Consider the following 21928-nt stretch of genomic DNA (forward strand, 5'->3'; position numbering starts at 1 on the left):
ATCCTATTGTTTATAAAGGGATTCCACCCACTGGTACAGCCACATCTGTGCAGGTCTCACAGCTGAGATTCCCCAAGAGAGCCTAAGATTATCCCAAGGCAAGCCAAATGAGCTTCAACATCACCTATAGGAAGTAATAACCTTCTGGGTTAAGGCAGTCCAGAAGGCAAGAAGTGGCAGGGGTTGGAAGACTGATCAATCAAGCAAATAAATTAAATTACATATCAATATTGCTTCTATCGACACAAGTATCCAAAATGAAATATTAGCAAACAAAATCCAATACCGCGTTGAAAAGAAAATATGTAATTATCTAAACAGGACTTATTCCAAGCATACAGACTGGTTTAATATTGGGAAATCCATTAATACAATATGCCATTATAATATAGCTAAGAAGAAAAATCTTACATTTCCGAAGATGCTGAAAAGACCTCTGACAATATTCAAATGCATACCTAATTAAAAAAAAAAAAACTCAAGAAAATAGGAATTGATGGATACTTCACCAACATGAGTATACCTATGTATACACATACTCATACCCTAATGTGCCCACGTGTGATACATATACACACGGGTACATACATACACTTTGTTGAGTCTAGACACAAACACGTATCTATGCTTCAGTCCTCTTAGTTCTAAAGTCAGGACTTACTTAATGGGTAAACAATAGACACATTCTCACAAAGATTAGAAACAAGGGAAAATGCTCATTATCTCCAATCAGAGAAAACAATTAAAGACCTAATAATCAATAAGAAAAAGTGAAACTATTTCTATTCACAGATGATATACTATACCTAGAAAACTCAGAGAATCAACAATGGAACCAAATCAATAAAAATAACTCTGTTAGGTAACAAAATATATAGTTAACACACATAAAAGCAACAGCCCTCATTACATAAAAAGGAGTAAAAAGATGTAATTCAAGTGTACACACAGTTTACAACAGCAACAGAAAAAAACTCTTAATAAGAAATATACAAAATCTATACTAGAAAAATTTTTAAACACTCCTGAAAGACAGAGAAGTAGACCTGAACAAATGGAATGATTCTCCTTGTTCTTGGACACACTGTGAAGCACAATAAAACGAGGCATGCCTTCACCAAGACGTATCAAAACCAAACGGCTAAAAACTAGTGATAAAAAATAAATAAATAAAGACACGTTATATACAGAGGAACAAAGATGAGGATGACATCAGATTTCTCTTGGAATCAATGTAAGCAAGAAGCCAGTGGAGGAACACATTTAAAGTACTGGAGGATAAAAAAAAAACCAGCAATAATCTCTTTAAAAGTGAAGGCAAAATAAAGATATCTTCAGACATACAAGAGCCATAAGAATTCATTATCAACTAGAAGAAATGTTAAAGTCCTTCAGGCAGAAGGAAAATGACAGCAGATAAAAATGTGGATCTACACAACAGAATGAAGCACCTGAAATGGTAACTATGTATTTTCTCTCATTATTTAAATCTCTTTAAAAGATTAATTAAAAATGACAATGTATCAGAAATTCCCTGGTGGTCCAGTGGTTAGAACTCAGAACTTTAACTGCAGGGGCCCAGGTTCAATCCCTGGTCGGGGAACTGAGATCCCACTAGCCACTCGGTCTGACAAAAAACAAACAAACAAAAAACAAACAACAACAAAAAACCCAATGTATCGTGGGATTGGTATTACGTGTAAAAATAAAATGCAACAACAGTATAAAGACCAAGGTGGGAAAAATGGAACTGTAGCTAAGTGATCAGGCATATTACTTGAAGATAAACTATAATAAATTAAAGCTACATGCTATAAACACTAAAGCACCCACTAAAATAACAAGTGTTATGGCTAATAACCCAACAAAGGATATAAAATGGAATCACAAAAAATAGTCAATCAAACAGAAGGAAGACAAAGAAGATGGGACAAACAGAAAATAAAGACAACAGACTATAACCTAACTGGTTGTATCAATATTCAGGTTACAAGTAAATGGTCTAAACACCCCAATTAATAGACAGAAATTGTCAAATTGGATAAAAAAAAACAAGACCTAACTATATGCTGTCTACAGTGCTGTACTTTACATATACAGATGCAAATAGGTTAAAAGTAAAAGGACAGAATAAGACATTGCACACCAACACTACTCAAAAGAAAGCTGGAGTGGCTTTATAAGTATCAGAGATTCCATTTCACAGCACAGACCATTACCAGGATAAAGGAGGCCAATTCACAACAACAAAGTGGTTAATTAATCAAGAGGATCTAATAATCTTAAATGGTTAGGTATCTTTTCACAAAATTCATGAAGCAAAAACTGACAGAATTGCAAGGAGAAATGGACAAAACACAATCGCAGGAGATTTCAATTCGCCCTCTCTCACGACTCATGGGACAAGTCGGCAGAAGGTTAGCAAGGATATGGTGCACCTGCCAAACATTCCCAACTTGATGTTACTGACATTTAGAGAACACTCCACCCACCGAGAGCAGAACAGGCACCCTTCTCAAGTGCACGTGGAACTTCTCCGAGAGAGACCCTATTCTGGGCCATAAATCTTAAAAGAGTCATTATTTATGTAGTGTTCCTGCTGAAAAATCACCATCTAAATCTATGAAAAAACATCGGGGAAACATAAATTCAAAGAATTCTACAAAATAATTGGCCTGTATTCTTCAATTACTATAATGGTATTGAGAAACTATTCCATATTAAACAGACTTAAAAAGCATGAAAACTAAATGCAATTCATAATTCCGGACTGCATCCTACATCAAAAATAAAAAATTGCTATAAAGGAAATTACTGGGAAAACTGACAAAACTGGAAGTTGGATGACTGGATGAACTGTAGATTAAAGTATTATATCAAGGGGACTTCCCTGGTGGTCCAGTGGTAAAGAATCCATCTTACAATGCAGGGGACGTGGGTTCGATCCCTGGTCAGGGAACTAAGATCTCACATGCCGCAGGGCAACTAAACCCACGCACCACAAGTACTCAGTTCGGGCGCCTCAACTAGAGCCCTTGTGCCGCAAACTACAGAGCCCACACGCTCTAGAACCGGAGCGCTACAGCTAGAGAGCCAGCACACCCTGAAGCCAGTGTACCACAACTAGAGAAGAGAAAACCCCCATGCCACAACTAGAGAGAAGCCCACGTGCCACAACAAAGAGCCCGCTCACCACAACTAAGACCTGATGCCGCCAAAAATAAATAAAAAATAAATAAATAAATAAATAAAGTATTATATCAGGAACTTGCCTGGTGGTCCAGTACGTAAGACTCCCAATGCAGGGGGCCTGGGTTCGATCCCTGGTTGGGGAACTAGATCCCACATGCATGCCACAACTAAGAAGCCTGCATGCTGCAACTCAGAGTCTGCATGCCACAACTAAGACACGGCACAGCCAAAATAAGTAAGTTTTTAAAAAATGTTAAAAAAATAAAGTATTATATCAATGTAAAATTTCCTGAATTCAGTTACCTCTGGCAAACATACGTAAGAAAATATTCTTGATCTTAGGAGATACAACTGAGACATTACAGGGTAAAGGGGCATGACACACACTCTCAAACGGTTCAGAAAAAAATATATGTTAAAGTTAAAACAACTGCAATGCAGTCAACACAATTCAAGACTAATCAACTGCAACATATGGGCTCTATTTGTATCCTCGTTGAAAAGAAAAAACTGAAAAACATGTAGAAAATTGTGAAACTTTGAACATTGATATTAAGAAAAAACGGTATTGTGGGTTATCCCCACCCACTTTTTAAAAGACTCATTATTGTTTAAAGATACATACAGAAATACAAGTGAATTTTTTCTAAAGGATTTTTAAAAGAATATTTATTTTTAATTAATTAATTAATTTTATTTACTTATTTTTGGCTGCGTTGGGTCTTCGTTGCTGCGCACAGGCTTTCTCTAGTTGCGGCGAGCGGGGGGCTACTCTTCGTTGTGGTGTGTGGGCTTCTCATTGCAGTGGCTTCTCCTGTTGCAGAGCATGGGCTCTAGGCACGCGGGCTTCAGTAGTGGTGGCACAAAGGCTCAGTAGTTGTGGCTCGGGGGCTCTAGAGCGCAGGCTCAGTAGCTGTGGCGCACGGGCTTAGTTGCTCTGCGGCATGTGGGATCTTCCTGGACCAGGGCTCGAACCCGTGTCCCCTGCACTGGCAGGTGGATTCTTAACCACTGCGCCACCAGGGAAGTCCCAAATGAATTTTTTTAAAAGCCAAGAAAAGGGAGACTCCATGAGTTTGGCAGTAACAGATGTCAAAGGCAGATGGATGGTCAGGAGAGGGAAGGACCTGAAAATGTCCACTGGATTTGACTATAATTAGGTCACTGCTAATCTTTACCAACAGATTCAGGAGAGTGGTAAGGACAAAACCAAGACACCAAGAACTGAAATGGGAATGGGAAGTGAAAACACCTCTACTGGAGAATATTTGTCTGTATTGTGTGCTGTACAACCACCCAAAAACACATTAACAGAAATATCTGAAGGATGAGCAGGCCATTCCATGATTTAGGTTTTAGCCTTGGACTAAACAGTAAAAATGTAAACAGGTCTACTTGGATCACAATATTTTGGAGCCTGGAAAAATCACATGCACCAAGTTCCCGCTGGGCAGCAGGCCCACTGCTAAGATAAACAATAAGTCTAAGCCATATACTGAAATGATTTGATGCCTGTTATTAGCAGAGCTATCCACAATTATTTCAACTTCAACAAACAAATTTTTCCAGGTCTTAGGAAACCTTTGAGACCCACAAGTAACAAAAATGCTTTCTTCTTATAGTCAACACAAATCACACGATGGATGGTATTTTCCTTTTTCTATAACTATCAAGAACATGAGTCATATTTGCAGCTCAATTCCAGTAGCCTTAAAGCATCATACTACCTATATGTGTGAACTGGACAACTAGGTGCCGCCCTGACTCTGTAACAACTCTATTTTATGTGATAATGTCTTTCACCTATTTCTACCTTCACATTTTTTAAAAAAATATTTATTTATTTTGTTTATTTATATTTGGCTGCCTTGGGTCTTCATTGCTGCGCACAGGCTTTCTCCAGTTGCGACGAGCGGGGGCTACTCCTCGTTGTGGTGCATGGGCCTCTCATTGCAGTGGCCTCTCTTTGCTGTGGAGCACGGGCTCTAGGCGCGCGGGCCTCAGCAGCTGTGGCTTGCGGGCTCTAGAGCGCAGGCTCAGTAGTTGTACCTTCACATTTTAAAATGTGGATCCTTATACACCTCCTAAAATGCATTACAAAACAAACTGGGGGAAAACATACACCGACAGGAAAACTCACCTGGGATTCATTCATTTTCTGCTGCTCTTGGAAAAATCGTAGACTGTAAACGGTGGACCTAGAGGAAGGGAAGCAAGTAACTGAAGTGCTGATTAACCTGACCTGCCCAGGCAGCAACCTCCTGCATCAGGACCATCAAAGAAAGTCCAATAAAATGACACCCTATGAACATCCAGAAGAGGCTAAAAGGGTCCTACAAGAGAAACACACACCTGTACCTTTCCAACTCCAACACGATCAAGTTACTCCCATTGGTGAATATGAACAGCGACTGTTTCAAGGAGTTAAATAAAAAATGCAAATAAAAAAAATTTCCCTGTGACACTACTTAAGTATTTTCTTATTGTCTCTTTAAATTGATTAAAATCAAAAATTCCACCATAAGGGAGAATGTAAGCTCTCAAAAGTGGGATAAACGTGCATCAAGGCACCGCACTGTTTGTAAATCATCTGACTCAATTTGGTTACCGCTGCACTTATGAGTGTTTTATCATGAAACTGACTTTAAGTGGCCAGAACACCTGCGCAGGCCTAGGAGTTCTGAGTCCTGTTAGCGACCCCACGTGCACACCCGGTGAGGATCTGGGACAAGTCACCTCCCTTCTCAGGCCCAATCTCTTCCTTCCTCAACCGAGAAAGCGGGACAGAAGCCTTGCAGACTCATCATGCACTAACTACACTGTGCGATTCCACAGAGCACAACCCAGGGGAGCAGCGGACGCTTAGATTAGACAACCAACGTGCTGATGGGCCTTGAGAGACACGTGCGAGAGCCCGACACGGCGACAGCAGGAGGACAAGGATGAGGAGGATCGGGGTTGGAGGGAGGGGTGGACGCGGCACGTCCCGGCCGAGCCTGTGGCCCCTGCTCCCCCAGGACACCCGGAACTCACAAGTCCCAGGGGAGCCCCATCCGGAGCAGCCGGCCCTGCTCTCCAGCCCGGCCACTCCACCTCCGGGAAGCGGTCAAACCCTCCCGGTCGCTCTCCCGCGGGGCCCGGGGCGGGTTCACCCGAGCCCCGCTCTCCAAAGGCCGCAGGGTCTACAACCGCCTGCAGGCCCGAAGACGCACCACCTACCCCGTCGGGACTCGCGAACCGGCCCCGGGCTCCCGAGGCTCCGGGCCGGGGGCTGCTCCTCCGGCGCCCTCCTCTCCCGGGGTCCCTCCTCTCCGCCTCACGAGGCCACTGGGCCCGAGGAGCCGGCTCTGGGCCTACGGAACAAGCTCCCTTCAGGCCCACGTCCCTCCCGGGGCCTCGCTGTGCCGCGCGCCGCAGACGGTCTGGCACTGCGTCGCCGCCGCCCGCCCGGCCCCTTCGGCCCAGACCGCGGGCTCCGGGGCTCGCGCTCGGGGGTCCCCGTTCCAGCCTCTGCCCAGCCCACGCGAACCCTCGCCCGCACAGCCCGCGCCCGCTGGGTGCCAGCCAGGCCAGACGGCGTCCAGCCCCTCAGGCCCCGGAATCTTCCCCCGCCGGAGGCCAGAGCCTGGGAACGAAAGCAAGCGGTGACCTGGGCAAGGAAAGGAAACGAGAGCAGCGCGGCGCGGCGGCGGTGCGCGTGCGCGAACACTCACACTCACACAGGGTGAGACTATCAGCGCAGGAGGACGCCGGAAGTCCGCCTGACAAGGCCCGCCCCGGAGAGTGAGACAAATACCAGGACTCTATTTCCCAGAAGTCTCCGCGCCGTCACGTTAGGGAACGTCTTAAATGTCTCCATCTCATCTGGCGGTGAAGAGGTGCTGTGCTGAGAGGATGGGCCGCCTGGACCAGCGACTCAAATTTCCCCTTACTTTAAGGGAACGTCTGTTATGTCACCGCTTCTCGAGGCATCTTACCTGACTATGTCCTGGTGCGCTATCTTTCCTTACCTTGCGTGCTTAAGTCTTAGAATAAGTGTCCACAGACAACTGATAAATAAGGGAAAGGGGTTTATCATGTTAGCTTACTATCATAGTGAGCTATTTAATTAAAATATTAGTGAATAGAACTTAGCGTTAACATAATAGAGTATTAGCCTAGGATACCTTCCTCCCCCTCGTAGGGAAAAAGAAACATAGGTTTTCCAAACCACTTTTAATTCGTGACAACTGTAGAAAAATCATAAAATACAGAATTGAAAGAAGAAAATTACCCATTCCTTTACTTCCTGAAGAGGATTATGTGTGTGGAAAAAAATTGTGTGTTTCAATGGACAACTAAGCATTATTTGGAGGACATCGCTCATCGCGTTGATTTCAGCCCTTTCTTTGTCTTCAAGCTGTTTTACACGTCTTTGAAGGTTGTAGGTAACATGAAATTCTGTCCACTTGGTAGGAAGTTCAGTTGACTCGCCAAAACCCTACCCAGGAAAAATCCAATTTTGCCTTCATTTCTTTTTTTACGTATTCATTTCAATAGTCCGGATCTGTAATGTGTCTGCTTCTCAGATTCTCTTTTGAACCGGTTATAACAGCTGCAGGTTCCTTCTTGAATGAAATAAAATACTTAGCCTGTGCCCATTTTTATATCTGTATGAGAGTCATGATCTCACACTTATTTTTTTTAAAGATTTATTATTTATTTATTTATTTATTTATTTATTTTATTTTATTTATCTTTGGCTGCGTCAGGTCTTAGTTGCAGCACGCGGGCTCTTTGCTGTGGAGCTTGGGCTTCTCTCTGCTTGTGGTGCGTGGGCTTCTCTCTAGTTGTGGCGGGCTGGTTTTCTCTCTTTAGTTGTGGCGCACGGGCTCCAGGGCACGTGAGCTCTGTAGATTGCGGCACTCGGGCTCTAGTTGAAGTGCGAAAGCTCAGTAGTTGTGGCACGCAGGCTTAGTTACCCTGCGGCACATGGGATCTTAGTTTCCTGACCAGGGATTGAACGCAGGTCCCTTGCATTGTAAGGGGGATTCGTTACCACTGGACCACCAGGGAAGTCCCTACCCTTATGTTTTAACAGTTTTGGAGGTCTTCACAGAGATCCTGGATGGATTCACCTAACAGCACCAGGTAAACTTTGTGTCAAGAGTAGTGCACCTCATTCCTCAAGAATTTTAAAGAACTATAATAGGATCCAGAAATTCCACTTCTGTGTATTTTTTCAGAAGAAAAAAAAAACACTAGTTCAAAAAGATACATGCACCCCTATGTTCATTGAGCATTATTTATAATAGCCAGTGTATAGAAGCAACCTAAGTGTTCATCCACAGATGAATGGATAAAGAAGATGCATCATATATATATATATATATATATATATATATATATATATATGTATACACACACACACACACACACACACACACAAAGGACTATTAGCCATGAAAAAAAAAAGAATGAGGGGCTTCGCTGGGGTTGCAGTGGTTACGAATCCGCCTGCCAATGCAGGGGACATGGGTTCAAGCCCTGGTCCAGGAAGATCCCACATGCCACGGAGCAGCTAAGCCCGTGTGCCACAACTACTGAGCCTGCGTACCACAACTACTGAAGCTCGCTCACCTAGAGCCCATGCTCTGCAACAAGAGAAGCCACCACAATGAGAAGCCCACGCACCGCAATGAAGTGAAGCCCCCGCTTGCCACACTTAGAGAAAAGGCCACATACAGTAACAAAGACCCAACGCAGCCAAAAGTAAAATAAATAAATATTTAAAAATTAAAAAAAAGAATGAAATCTTGCCATTTGTGGCAACATGGATGGAGCCAGAGGGTATTATGCTAAGTGCAATAAGTCAGACAGAGAAAGAAAAATACCGTATGATCTCATTTGTATGTGGAATCTAAAAAACAAAGCAAAAGAACTAATGTAACTAAACAAAAACAGACTCATAGATACAGAGAACAAACAGGTGGTTGCCAGAAGAGGGTAGGTGGATGAGTGAAATAGGTGAGGGAGATTAAGAGGAACAAATGACCAGTTACAAAATAAATGAGTCATGGGAATGAAATATACAGCATGGGGAATACAGTCAATAACATTATAATAACTTTGTACGGTGACCGATGGTAACTAGACCATAACTAGACTAATCATGGTGATCATTTTCTAATGTATAGAAATATTGATATTATGCACCTGGAACTAACATAGTGTTGTAGGTCAGTTACACTTGAATTAAAATTTTTTAATTAGAACGAAAAGAATAGTGTGCCTCGTTACCTATAGACACTTAGTCATACAGCAGTTCTCTAGAACATATGCATCCTGTGTAACTGTAACTTTATACCCATGGAACAACTCCCCATTCTCTCCTCCCCCACCCCTGACAATTTATGTTTGACTCTTTTAGATACCTCGTATAAGTGGAAACACACAGTTTTGTCCTTCTGTGACTGACCCATTTCACTTATCATAATGTCTTCTAGTTCTGTCCCCGTTGTCACAACTGGTAGGATTTCCTACTAATAAGTCTGAATCATATCCTATGTATATACCACATTTTCTTTATCCATTTCTCTGTTGATGAAAATTTGCATTGCTTTCCTATCTTGGCTCTTGTGAATAATGCTGTAATGAATGTAGAGGTGCATATATCTCTTCTAGATATTGATTTCCTTTTCTTTGACTATACAGGCTATATTATATTATATTACATTATATCATATTACATTGCGTTCTATTATAATTATTGTGCTTCCCGGATCTTGTGTTTTTTACAGATTGAAGGTTTGCGGCAGCTCTTTGTGGAGCAAGTCTGTTGGCACCGTATTTCCAACAGCAGTTGCTCACTTCTTGTCTTTGTGTTATATTTTAGTAATTCTCACACTATTTCAAACCCTCCATCAGCAAAAAGATTACTACTCGCCGAAGGCTCAGATGATGGTTAGCATTTTTTAGCAATAAAGTATTTTTTTGTTTGTTTCGGCTGTGCTGCACAGCGCGTGGGATCTCAGTTCCCCGACCGGGGATCAAACCTGCGCCCCCTGTATTGGAAGGCGGATTCTTAACCACTGGACCACCAGGGAAGTCCCTAAAGTTTTTTTTTTTTTTTTACACTACATATTTTTATTGTACAACACATATTTTAACCACATTAAGAAAACGATTTAAGGGAGAAAATTCCTCATATATCTTCCACTTAATATGTTAAATTTCTCCAATTCAGCTCTGAACCAACATAACCTGACACTGATAACAGTGGTCTAGTTTCTGCATTTAAGATGCTTTGTAAGCTTGGGATTAACATACACACACTACTATATATAAAATAGATAACCAAAAAGGACTTACTGTATAGCACGGGGAACTATACTCAATATTCTGTAATAACTTACATGGGAAAAAAATCTGAAAAAGAATGAATATATGTATATGTATAACTGAATCACCATGTGGTATACCTAAAACTAATACATTATAAATCTACTATACTCCAATAAAATTTTTTAAAATGCTGTTGTACACAATCACATCGTTTGCCTTCAACATTGCCGTTTCTGTTGACTGCATGGTATTTCATTATGTTGATAAATTAGCATCTCTTGAGCCATTTCCCAAGTGTAACAGTTCAGGTAGATTGATCCTTTAAAAAGTGTTCTGGGGTGATCTCAATATAGGAACTTAAACAAAGTCACAAAATGATTACAGATCTTCAAACAAAAAAGTTCTGAAGAGAAAATCAAATTTTGGCTAACTATTAAAAGAATTAAAAGATCTCTCTTGTCAATTTTAATGTCAAGTAAACATGAAAACCAGTGTGTGTGAGCAGTAGGCATAAATAAAAAGTAATAGTATATAGTTTATTCATGAAAACCTATGAATAAATTAAGAAGAAAAAGTATTATTATTATTATTAATTACTCATTAAAAAGTCATAGTCCCTCCCTTTTCTGGCCAAGGGATTTACCTCCAATTCCTTCTGGATCTGGTAGAGTGAAGAGGCAATATCTCTTCACCAGCTCCACTATGACCAAGATGTGTGGTCTTCAAACCAGGATCTGATTCCCCTGGGGCATGAGAAGGCCTTCTTAGGGCTTTGATACATGTTTCCAGTTCTTCATTGCCCATAAATTTTCTAACATTGGTTGGCCCAAGTCTAGGCCTGGATCACCAATAGCCCTCTGTCCCTTTATAAGAAAAAGTCATTACCCTTCTTTACTCTTGGAGAGGGCTTCCTGTCTCTCCCTGTCTTGGGCTCATTTCTGTTAAGAGTGAAGTTAAATTAAGACCAGGGCATTCTGCCCCAAGTTTTGAATTCGGATAAATGATAGAGGCAGTGGGCGTATTGACAATTTTTATTCAATAAGTTTGCCTCTTCTATCCCCTGACTATTGCCCAAGAATGCCTAGCTCTTGGAGAGCAGAACAAAAAAGGCAAGAGTATCAGCCATAAAAAAGGATGAAATAATGCCATTTGCAGAAACATGGATGGACCTAGAGATTATCATACTATGTGAAGTAAGTCAGAAAGAGAAAGACAAATATCATATGACATCACTTACATGTGAGATCTAAAATATGATACAGGGACTTCCCTCGCGGTCCAGTGGTTAAGACTCCAAGTTTCCAATGCAGGGGGCGCGGGTTCAATCCCTGGTCGGGGAACTAGTGTCACACATGCCGCGTGGCTTGGGTCCAGAAGGGGAATTGGGGCGATGCACCACAGCAACCCCTTGTGCTGGCCAATCCACCTGCTTCATACAGTAGGTCCGTGCAGTAAGTGCCAACCTCTGAGTTCTGATGAAAATCCCATAGAATCAAGTTTCAGCACACATTAGCTCTGTTCCTCCTCTGAATCTGTTCATGCTGATCCTGTCTCCCAGAGACCTGTTAGCTACTGGAGCGGTTGGAAGTGTGTCTCATACTTCTTCCATAAGCAGCGTGGTGTGATGCTAATGCTTGGACTTGGGTGACAGGTGGCCATGCAGTTGAGTCCAGGTCTGCCTCTTGCAGTGGATCTTGGGTAAAGGTGTTGGTCCTTCCCAGCATTGATTTGCTTCTCTGTAAAATGGCTTCACTGGGCTCAGAGCCTGCAGGCCCGGGGCAGGGGCCCTCGGCGCCGCTGCGGACTCCGGCGCTCCGGGAGGGCAGGTCTTCGAGAGCGGCGGAGCAGGCAGGCTAGTGTCCCGGCGGGCTCGGGCTGTTTCCCCGTCGTCGCCGGCAAACAAGCCCGGGGCGCGCCGGGTCACGCCTCAGCGCCCCGCCGCCACAGCGGGCCCGAGGGAGGGTTCGCGGCGCAGCGGCTCTCGGCCCGGGGCGGGCCAACGGCGCTCAGGCCTGGGGCTTATTGTTCCAGGAAGTCGCTGGCGAAGTCGGGCCAGGTCCGCGGGCTGCGCACAGCCCCTCCCGCTCCTCCCGCTCCTCCCGCTCCTCCCGCTCCTCCCGCTCGGGCCTGAGGACTACCGGCAGCTGCCGGCGCGCCGACTGGCGGCGGACTAGCGGCGGGTGCGTGTCTCTTTAAGGGGCCGGGCCTGCGCTGCAGAGGGGAGGGCGGGGTAAGCGTCGCTCCCCTTGTGAGTGTGTGGGGGAGAGAGCGGCCGGCGGGCGCCGGAGGGAGGGAGTGAGCGAGCGACCGAGCGACGCGGGCCGCCCCTGCCGCCGCCGCCGCCGTCGCCGCCGCCGTCGGACCAGCGGCGTCCTCCCCTCCTCTCCCTCCCGTCGCCCTGCCGCGGAGAGGGGGCTCGCGTCGCCGTCTCCAGCCGCTCCGGATGAAGCAGCTGCCGCCGCAGCCGTCTCCGAAGATGGGGGATTTCTACGACCCCGAGCACCCGACCCCTGAGTAAGTATCAGCTCAGCGGCTTCCTGCTGCCCTCGGCGGCCTCAGCGCAAGCGGAGGGCGGCGCGTCCTGACGGGTTGTGGCGCGGGGAGTAACGGGCCTGCGGTGGACTCGCGCAGGCGGCGTGGGGAGCAGGCCCGCGCCGCCGCCACCGGCCCCTTGTCCGGGCCGCCGCGGGCCCAGTATTTTTTTTTTAACATCTTTATTGGAGTATAATTGCTTTACAGTGTTGTGTTAGTTTCTGCTGTATAACAAAGTGAATCAGCTGTATGTATACATATATCCCTATATCCCCTCCATCTTGCGTCTCCCTCCCACCCTCCCTATCCCACCCCTCTGGGTGGATAGAAAGCACTGAACTGATCTCCCTGTGCTATGCGGCTGCTTCCCACTAGCTATCTATTTTACATTTGGTAGTGTATATATGTCCATGCCACTCTCTCGCTTCGTCCCAGCTTACCCTTCCCCCTCCCCGTGTCCTCAAGTGCATTCTCTACGTCTGCGTCTTTATGTTTCAGACATTACATGAAATTTCTAAAAATCTTATATGTTCTGGTATAATGTTATAAGTCATAATTCTAGTTATTACTTTAAAATGTATATAAGAAATAAAAAAAAGATTAACTATGAGTTGAACCTGGATGATGGATACAGAAGAGTTCATTATACTGCTATTTTTGTTTATATTTTATTGTTTTTATTGTTTTCTATAGTAAAATGTTTAAAAAAATTTTTTTTTAAAAAGCTCCCTAACTTGACGGCGCGGAGACTTCTGGGAAATAGAGTCCTGGTGCTTGTCCCGCTCTCCGGGCGGGCTTTGGCAGGCGGATTTCGGGCGTCCCCCTGCGCAGGTGCGCCTCACGGTTTGTGCGTGTTGGCGCACGCGCACTGTTGCCGCGCCGCCCTCGCTTACAGTGCGTGCCCAGGTCCCCGCTGGTCGTCGTTCTTAGGTCCTGGCGCCTGGCGGTTGAGCATTGCGGGGCGTGCGGGGCTGGACGCCGTCTGGCCAGGCCGGCAGCCAGCGGGCGCGGGCTGTGCGGGCGAGGGTTCGCGTGGGCGGAGGCTGGAACGGGGACCCCCGAGCGCGAGCCGCGGAGCCCGCGGGCTGGGCCGCAGGAGCCGGGCGGGCGGCGGCGGCGCAGTGCCCGACCGTTTGCAGCGTGCGGCAGAGCGAGGTCCCGGGAGGGACGTGGGCCTGAAGGGAGCTTGTCCCGTAGGCCCAGAGCCGGCTCCTCGGGCCCAGTGGCCTCGTGAGGCGGAGAGGAGGGACCCCGGGAGAGGAGCGCGCCGGAGGAGCAGCCCCCGGCCCGGAGCCTCGGGAGGCCGGGGCCGGTCCGCGAGTCCCGACGGGGTAGGTGGTGCGTCTTCGGGCCTGCAGGCGGTTGTAGACCCTGCGGCCCTTGGAGAGCGGGGCTCGGGTGGACCCGCCCCGGGCCCCGCGGGAGAGCGACCGGGAGGGTTTGACCGCTTCCCGGAGGTGGAGGGGTCGGGCTGGAGGGCAGGGCCGGCTGCTCCGGATGGGGCTCCCCTGGGACTTGTGAATTCCGGGTGTCCTGGGGGAGCAGGGGCCACAGGCTCAGCCGGGACATGCCGCGTCCACCCCTCCCTCCAACCCCGATCCTCCTCATCCTTGTCCTCCTGCTGTCGCCGTGTCGGGCTCTCGCACGTGTCTCTCAAGGCCCATCAGCACGTTGGTTGTCTAATCTAAGCGTCCGCTGCCCCCCTGGGTTGTGCCCTGTGGAATCGCACAGTGTAGTTAGTGCAGGATGAGTCTGCAAGGCTTGTCCTGCTGCCTCGGTTGAGGAAGGAAGAGATTGGGCCTGAGAAGGGAGGTGACTTGTCCCAGATCCTCACCGGGTGTGCACGTGGGGTCACTAACAGGACTCAGAACTCCTAGGGCAGGTGTTCTGTCCACTTCAAATCAGTTTTAAGAAAAGATGTTTTTGAGCGCCGCACTTAAGTTTGTCCAAATAATTGAAAGACTGAAACGCACCTGAGTGTATCCCTTTATCCTGGGTATCTTGTGGATTTTCTGCTCTGAAGTTGTTAGCAGAGTTGGTGAGAAGAGATAAACTCTAAGCGTTTTTTAATCTCATATTTAACGATGGAGGTTTATTTTAATAGGATTTAGTGTATACTGACTATTGAAAACAAAGTACCCCCTCAGTTACCACAGTCACGTGGGAGTTACAGACGTGAGGGTGGTTGCTCCCTCCTCATTCTAACAGGCCCTTGTGAAGGTGAAAGGGCGGGTCTCCCACAGGTGTCTCTTGTGGAGCGCGGGGCGGGTGCTCGTGCACCCCGAGCCGCTTCAGTCGTAGCTTCACTGCCTGCGTTTTTTTCCTTCTCCAGGTCCGCCTCCACTGTCACAGTCCTGCACGTTGTTCCAAGAGCAGCAGAAAATGAATCAGTCTCCGGTGAGTTTTGCTGTTTACGTATTGCCTTGCTGCTCTTGTTTTGTAATAACAGCTTGGGAGGCGAATAGTTCAAAATTTAAAATGGGAAAGTAGGACTAGGTAAAAGATGTGGTTAGACAAAGCGTAGAGGAACAGGTCAGTACCAAGTGTTTCTGGCAAGTTCTACGCGCAGAACCCACGATCCTCTTATAGCCACAGTACAAGCCTCGGGTTCTTGACATTTGTGGCAAAATACCATCCCTTGCTTGACTTACATTGTCCTGCCGAAGCACTTTTGTTCTCGGGCATGAAAGGTTTCCTTGAGGATCCCGCTGTAGGCCGCTAGCCTTCCTGAGTGACAGCCCCTAACGTGTTGACATTGGTGCCTTCCTTGTGCTTCCTGTAAGCCGAGAGCATGCTGTCCAGGGAGCACTCAGTGCATATAACTTTTCTGTTCAGTACAACACTGTTGTCCCGTAGCTACATTGTTTTCAGTGCTCAATCCAGGGATGCCGTGAGGATCATCTGGAGGAACTGCCTTCTCACCCTTCAAGTAAATGTCCCTCTTTGTCTCTTACAATCTAACAGGGTCGCGTTACACACCATGTAGTCATGTCTCTGGCAAAGATTCCTTATTTCCCATCTGGATTTTATCGTGCAGCCTGCGGTCTTGGTTCTGCCCCTCCCCGGACCCTGATCCGGTTGAGGTGACCTGTCATCCAGCATACAAACCAGTGGAGATTTGCCAGTCCTCACTTCAGACCACTGTCGCCTTCCCATCTGCAGAGTCTCCTATGTTGGTTTCTGTGACAGATCTCTCCTTGCTCTCTTCCTGACTGATTCTTTCTTCCGTCCTCTTTGTGTGTTGTCTTTTTCCTCTTGGTTCATGACTCTTAAAGCTGTCTGATCTCACCCTCTGGTGCTTTTCACCTCCAGCTCTGTCAGTTCTCCCACCTGGACCAGACAGATGCCTCTGTCCAGCCACTTGCCAGCATCTCTATGGAGTTTCTCCAAAGGGCATCTCAAGTGACTAGACCCAGTAGATCCAAAAATGATTATTTACAGTTCCCCCGCCCCTTGCCTTCTCCTTTTGTCCCTGCCGGCTCATCGTTGCATCATCCAGCCTGTCACCCTACCCAGAAAAATGGGTTCATTGTAGAGTCCTTCTCCATCCTCTGTTAGCACGTTGTAGTATTAGGCTTGTTAAGGTTGTATTCTAAACGGTTTTTATTCGTTCCTCTTTATCCCATACTTGTACCATTAAAATAGCTTATTTTTTTATTTCTGTAGTTACAGAACCTTTTTTTTCTGTGCTGCTACCTCTTTCCTCCACCAGCTCAAGTGTATTTTCCACTCTGAGTATTTCTCCTAAAATATGAATCACAGCAGTTTGTCTCCACGTGGGAAGCACTTTAGAGGTTCCCTGGGTGACTGGACAAACGAGGTTGCCCTTCTGTGGAGCTATTAACCCTCGAGCCCAGCACTGGGGGAAGGTCGTAACTCGCTGCTGATGCGTTTGGATGGGTCTGTGGGGTGAGATCCTGCTCGGAGAGGCTTAGGAGAGAGGAGTGGGAGAACGGGGTTTGTTGTGTTCCTAGCTTTTTCAAGACGTTTTGCTGTGACGGGGAAAAGAGAAATTGGACAGTAGCTGGAGTAGGAGCTGAGGTCCGGGGCGGGTGTTGTGTCGTGTTGTGTTGTGCTGTGTTGTAACGGGAGAAACAACAGCGGGAATGATCCAGTAGACGCGTGTGGGAGCGGGGAGAGCTGCGGCCCGGGGTCCTGGCGTGGGGAGGGGGTGGCAGAGCTGGGGTGCAGGTGGAGAAGCCCTTCGATGGCTTCTCTGTTCTCAGGGAAGCAGCTCCTCAGCTGAGGGTGAGGGTGAGGTTGGGGGCTGGAGGAGAGGGTAGCGCTCTGGGGCCCAGCTCCATTCTGACCATCAACACACACCGTTCCGCCAGCTGGGAAGACTGTACTTGCTTTCTCTGCCTGAAAAGCCATCTCCTTTCTAAAATGTGGGAGTAATTACTCTTTGGGGAGCCTGTGTGATTCCACGGGTACTTCTCAGCTCAAAGCGCATTGAGTGCCCGTTCTGGCCACGGACATTTTCTGCTCTGCTGATGGAAGGATCCCCAGAGGAAGTGTCCTGCTTGCCTGGCTCTTGGCTTTGGTGACCTTTCACACCATCTAGTGTTGTGTCTCTTTTCTTAGACGTAAACATCCAATGTCTTCAGGTTCTGCATGTGATCTTAAGAAGCAATTCTCTGCTTCCGGGAGCTTCTGTTCTCCTCAGCAAAGGCACTTCACAGACGTAATTACAGGAGAGGACGGGAATCCTGCCCGTCGATACGTAGGGAACTCCAGAGTGCTGACAAAGCAGAGCCTGCTTTTCTCTCTTTCTTTCTTTTTTTAAATTTTTATTTATTTACGTATTAATTTATTCGTTTTTGGCTGCGTTGGGTCTCTGTTGCCGCGCACGAGCTTTTTTCTGTAGTTGCGGCGAGCGGGGGCTACTCTTCGTGGCGGTGCGCGGGCTTCTCATTGCGGTGGCTTCTCTTATTGCGGAGCACGGCTTCTAGGCATGCGGGCTTCAGTAGTTGTGGCTCGCGGGCTGTAGAGCGCGGGCTCAGTAGTTGTGACTCACGGGCTTAGTTGCTCCGCAGCATGTGGGATCTTCCCTGACCAGGGTTCGAACCCGTGTGCCCACCATTGGCAGGCGGATTCTTAACCACTGCGCCACCAGGGAAGCCCGAGAGCCTGGTTTTAAATGCATTGTCAGAGCACGTGGCTCAGTGACTCGGGGAAGGGTGACGGCCCTCACGTGACCAGGACTTGGGAAGCTGCAGAGGTTGGCGAGGCTCTCAGAGCTGCGTGAGGTGGGCTGGATGAGGCTCCTGAGGTGCTGGTAAGGCCCTCCTTCCTTAGGATGTGGGCCTCCTGTCAGGACCAGCGGGACGTGAATGCAGGCAGACCCTGAGGTTGACTGAAGAGCCTCCCCTGTGTGCTGGTTTTGCTTTCATCCTGTGGAGAAAGTGAAACCTTGTAATTGGGACAGTGAGACATCTGATCAAAAGATGTCATGTGTAGAGACTATGGACGGCATGAAACGCGGGGTGGGGTGCGGTGGGTCAAGTCAGGGGGACTCTGGGCTCCAGTGCGATGCCCGACAGGAAGGGGCGAGGCCGCGGCGTGTTCCCGCTGGTCCTAGGCCCCGGTAAACGGTATGGACGTTCCCTTGGGGTTTTTCCTTAATCGCGAATGAGGTTGAGAGCGTTTTCACGTGCTTAGAAGCTGTTTCTTCATTTTAACTGATAGACAGTTTTAGAGCAGTTTTAGGGTTACAGGAGAGTCGAGCAGACAGCAGTTTCCTATCCCCGTCCCTCTGGGTTCCCTCCCTTGATAACGTCTCGCGCTTGTGTGGCGTGTCATCTCAGTGGTGGATCAGCACGGACACCTAGTTCTCCCCTGGAGCCTGTAGCTTATACTAAGGCTCACTCTCTGTGTCCTGCTGTTCAGGTTTGGACACGTGTGATGACCTGCAGCCACCACTGCAGTGCCACCCAGAACCATTTCAGTGCCCGAACCATCCCTGGGGGCCACCTGTTCATCCCCCCCAATGCCTCCAAGCCCCCGACAGCTGCTGGTCTTGTTACTGTCTGTGTATTTTTGCCCTTTCCAGAATGTCACGTAGTTGGAATTCTTCAGTCCGTGGTCTTTTCAGACCGGTGTATTTCTGTTTTTATATGAAGGGCCTGTTCATGTCCACTGCCCGTCTTCCTGCCCCAATACTGTCTTGTTTTGTTTTGTTTCATTCTGTTTTGTTTTGTTTTCCTTGTCTTATTGACTTACAGAGTCGTCTTAAATGTTTCTAAATTTTTCCAGTTGGGGTCATGTTAGTAAACATTGTTTTCCAAGTTTTATTGTCTTTTTCCTGTATTTTCCAGCATTAGTATGTAATTCATTACTTTTCTTTACTTTGAGAAGTTGAATACTGTGCATTTTAAAAGTTTCTCAAAATCAGCACGTTTGTGTGGGTAAGATTCCTACTTGAACAGCACCCTCCGTGGTCAGTACTGGAGTGCAGCTTCTTTGCGGGGGAGGTGGGAGGAATGCGTCGGTCTCGTGGTTCCCTTTCTGTTGGTTCTTCGTTCCCGTTTCTGGTTCTGGGCACTGCATCAGCCACTCTCCTGGGACAGGCCAGGCAGGTGGGGTCCTCACTTGCTGTCTCTGGAGGCTGTGTGTGTCTGAGAACACCTTTCTTTTTCCCTGTCGAGCGAGAGGACTCTCTTGGTTGGGGAGCGGCGTCCTAGGACTGCGGCCCTTGGGCCCCCGCTGTTCTGTGTCATTTGGGCCCCAGCCATGCGTGGGAGATCTCTGACACACAGACGCCGCTGTTAAAGTCCTCTTGGGTGTTTGTCGTTTACAATCCTCTGAGGAATACTCCTTTTCTCTAATGGAATTCCAGTGCTTACGCTTTCTAGCCACTCATGAAAGGAATCTCAGAAAGCAAAGGAGACCGGTCCTCTCTGCCCCCAAGCAGGTGAGTGAGCCGACACTGTTAGCCTCACGCTGAGAACGTGGCTTGTGGGAAATGTGTAACCAGTGCTGCGTTCTGTGATTACAAGGCCATCTGTGGACTCTTACTGTACCAAGTGGTCTTTTTTTTTTTAATTTTATTTATTTATTTATTTATTTATTTATGGCTGTGTTGGGTCTTTGTTTCTGTGCGAGGGCTTTCTCTAGTCGCGGCAAGTGGGGGCCACTCTTCATCGCGGTGCGCGGGCCTCTCACCATTGCGGCCTCTCTTGTTGCGGAGCAGAGGCTCCAGACGCGCAGGCTCAGTAACTGTGGCTCACGGGCCTAGTTGCTCTGCGGCATGTGGGATCTTCCCAGAGCAGGGCTCGAACCCGTGTCCCCTGCATTGGCAGGCAGATTCTCAACCACTGGGCCACAAGGGAAGCCCCCAAGTGGTCTTTTAAGACACATACATCATGGGTCGTTCCCTTGTGTTTTGAAACGAACCTAAAACCCCTAAATATTTGCAGTTCTGATTGCTTTCTTAATTTGTTATCCAGGTTTTCTGAAATCCATTTTCTTAAAGTTTAAAATGCAAGAAGAGTGCAGTTTTCTAATCTTCTCTTTTCATAAAAGTGAACGTGGGCAAGCCAGCCACTTAACCCATCGCCAAATAGAAAATCATTTGGAACATTCACAATAATGCTGTTTTCAAGCAACAACAGTGCATGTATTTTTATGCGCATTAGAAGTGAAAACTACAATGTTTTCTTATTGTGCTGTTTTTTTCTCATCAGGCAAAAAGTACAAGCAATTAAACCCCCTCCCCCCTACAAATCACACATTTTGTGAAATTACAAATGCAAAACCGGAAAGTAGAATAAGGTGTGCGTGATTCTACTTATGCATTATAATTAGACTAGTTCACGGTCTGATCCCTCACTCTCTTGCATTTGGTAATAACTTCCAGTGTGTGAACGTGTGGGCCCCCAGTCTTCATCCGGGCAGCCTCAGGTGTGACCGGTGACGCCTGAATGGAATTTGGGCAGAGCTTCTGGAAGACTTGCTGTCGCTTTCTGAGACGGGCTTCTCGAGGCTGAGCCGAGGCAGTTCTGCACAGACACTCGTCAGCCTTGGGCGGCAGCCACCTCTTCCCCCGCCCCATGTGTCCCGTCAGCAGCTGGGCACCCTCAGCCTTCCCAGGCCAGCAAAACCTGGGTCCCGGACATCTGTGCATCTGGAGCTGGGGGTCAGGTGACCTGGCATCTCAGGGGACCTTGCTAACAGGACCCATCCTGCCTCTTCGATTGTTCCACGTAAAGAACGTTGATTTTCAGTCAGTGTCAGGAGTTTGTTGCTGTCTGAAAGGGCCTCTGAGCTTGGCGTGGTCTTTTCCTTCACCTCCTCCACACCATTCCTTAGTTACCCTGCGGCACGTGGGATCTCAGTCCCCTGACCAGGGATTGAACCCAGGTCCCCTGCATTGTAAGGCAGATTCTTTACCACTGGGCCACGAGGGAAGTGCCTACCCTTATGTTTTAACAGTTTTGGAGGTCTTCACAGAGATCCTGGATGGATTCACCTAACAGCACCAGGTAAACTTCGTGTCAAGAGTAGTGCACCTCATTCCTCAAAAATTTTGAAGTAGAACTATTATAAGATCCAGAAATTCCACTTTTGTGTATTATTTCGGAAGAAAACAAAAACACTAGTTCAAAAAGACACATGCACCCCTATGTTCACTGAGCATTGCTTATAATAGCCAGTGTATAGATGCAACCTAAGTGTCCATCCATAGTTGAATGGATAAAGAAAATGCGTCATATATATATATATATATATATATATATATATATATATGGCTATACGCACACACACAATGGACTATTAGCCATAAAAAAAAAACAACAAAGAATGAGGTGCTTCCCTGGGGGTGCAGTGGTTAAGAATCCGCCTGCCAATGCAGGGGAAATGGGTTCAAACCCTGGTCCCA

General features: G+C 47.1%; 2 protein-coding genes across 16 annotated transcripts in view; one reads left to right on the plus strand and one right to left on the minus strand.

The window, feature by feature from the left end:
* RBAK (RB associated KRAB zinc finger) overlaps positions 1-12623 on the minus strand; it is a 29172-nt gene extending 16549 nt beyond the window's left edge. The window contains exons 1-3 of one of the 6 annotated variants that reach the window (XM_057530002.1): positions 6842-6893; positions 6412-6545; positions 5333-5390 (exon numbers count right to left, since the gene is read on the minus strand). In XM_057530002.1, the coding sequence (XP_057385985.1) occupies positions 5333-5347 (15 nt within the window). In that variant the 5' untranslated portion in view covers positions 5348-5390; positions 6412-6545; positions 6842-6893. Of the gene's footprint in view, positions 1-411; positions 459-3893; positions 5108-5332; positions 5391-5544; positions 6894-11752 lie in introns of those variants that run through there. The other 5 variants (XM_057529998.1, XM_007186759.3, XM_057529999.1 and 2 more) reach the window with 5 other exon arrangements.
* A 156-nt stretch (positions 12624-12779) lies between these two features.
* Positions 12780-21928, plus strand: part of ZNF12 (zinc finger protein 12) — a 92914-nt gene continuing 83765 nt past the window's right edge. For 5 of the 10 annotated variants that reach the window (XM_057529982.1, XM_057529992.1, XM_057529991.1 and 2 more), the window contains exons 1-3: positions 12780-13029; positions 14245-14378; positions 15380-15444. Coding sequence is in view for 3 of the 10 variants with exons in the window: in XM_057529995.1 (XP_057385978.1) it covers positions 15430-15444 (15 nt within the window). In the remaining 7 variants the exon portion in view is untranslated. Of the gene's footprint in view, positions 13030-13772; positions 13879-13900; positions 13978-14244; positions 14379-15379; positions 15445-21928 lie in introns of those variants that run through there. The other 5 variants (XM_057529981.1, XM_057529997.1, XM_057529984.1 and 2 more) reach the window with 4 other exon arrangements.

This window comes from Balaenoptera acutorostrata, chromosome 15 (genome assembly GCF_949987535.1).
Source record: "Balaenoptera acutorostrata chromosome 15, mBalAcu1.1, whole genome shotgun sequence".
Lineage (NCBI taxonomy): Eukaryota > Metazoa > Chordata > Mammalia > Artiodactyla > Balaenopteridae > Balaenoptera > Balaenoptera acutorostrata.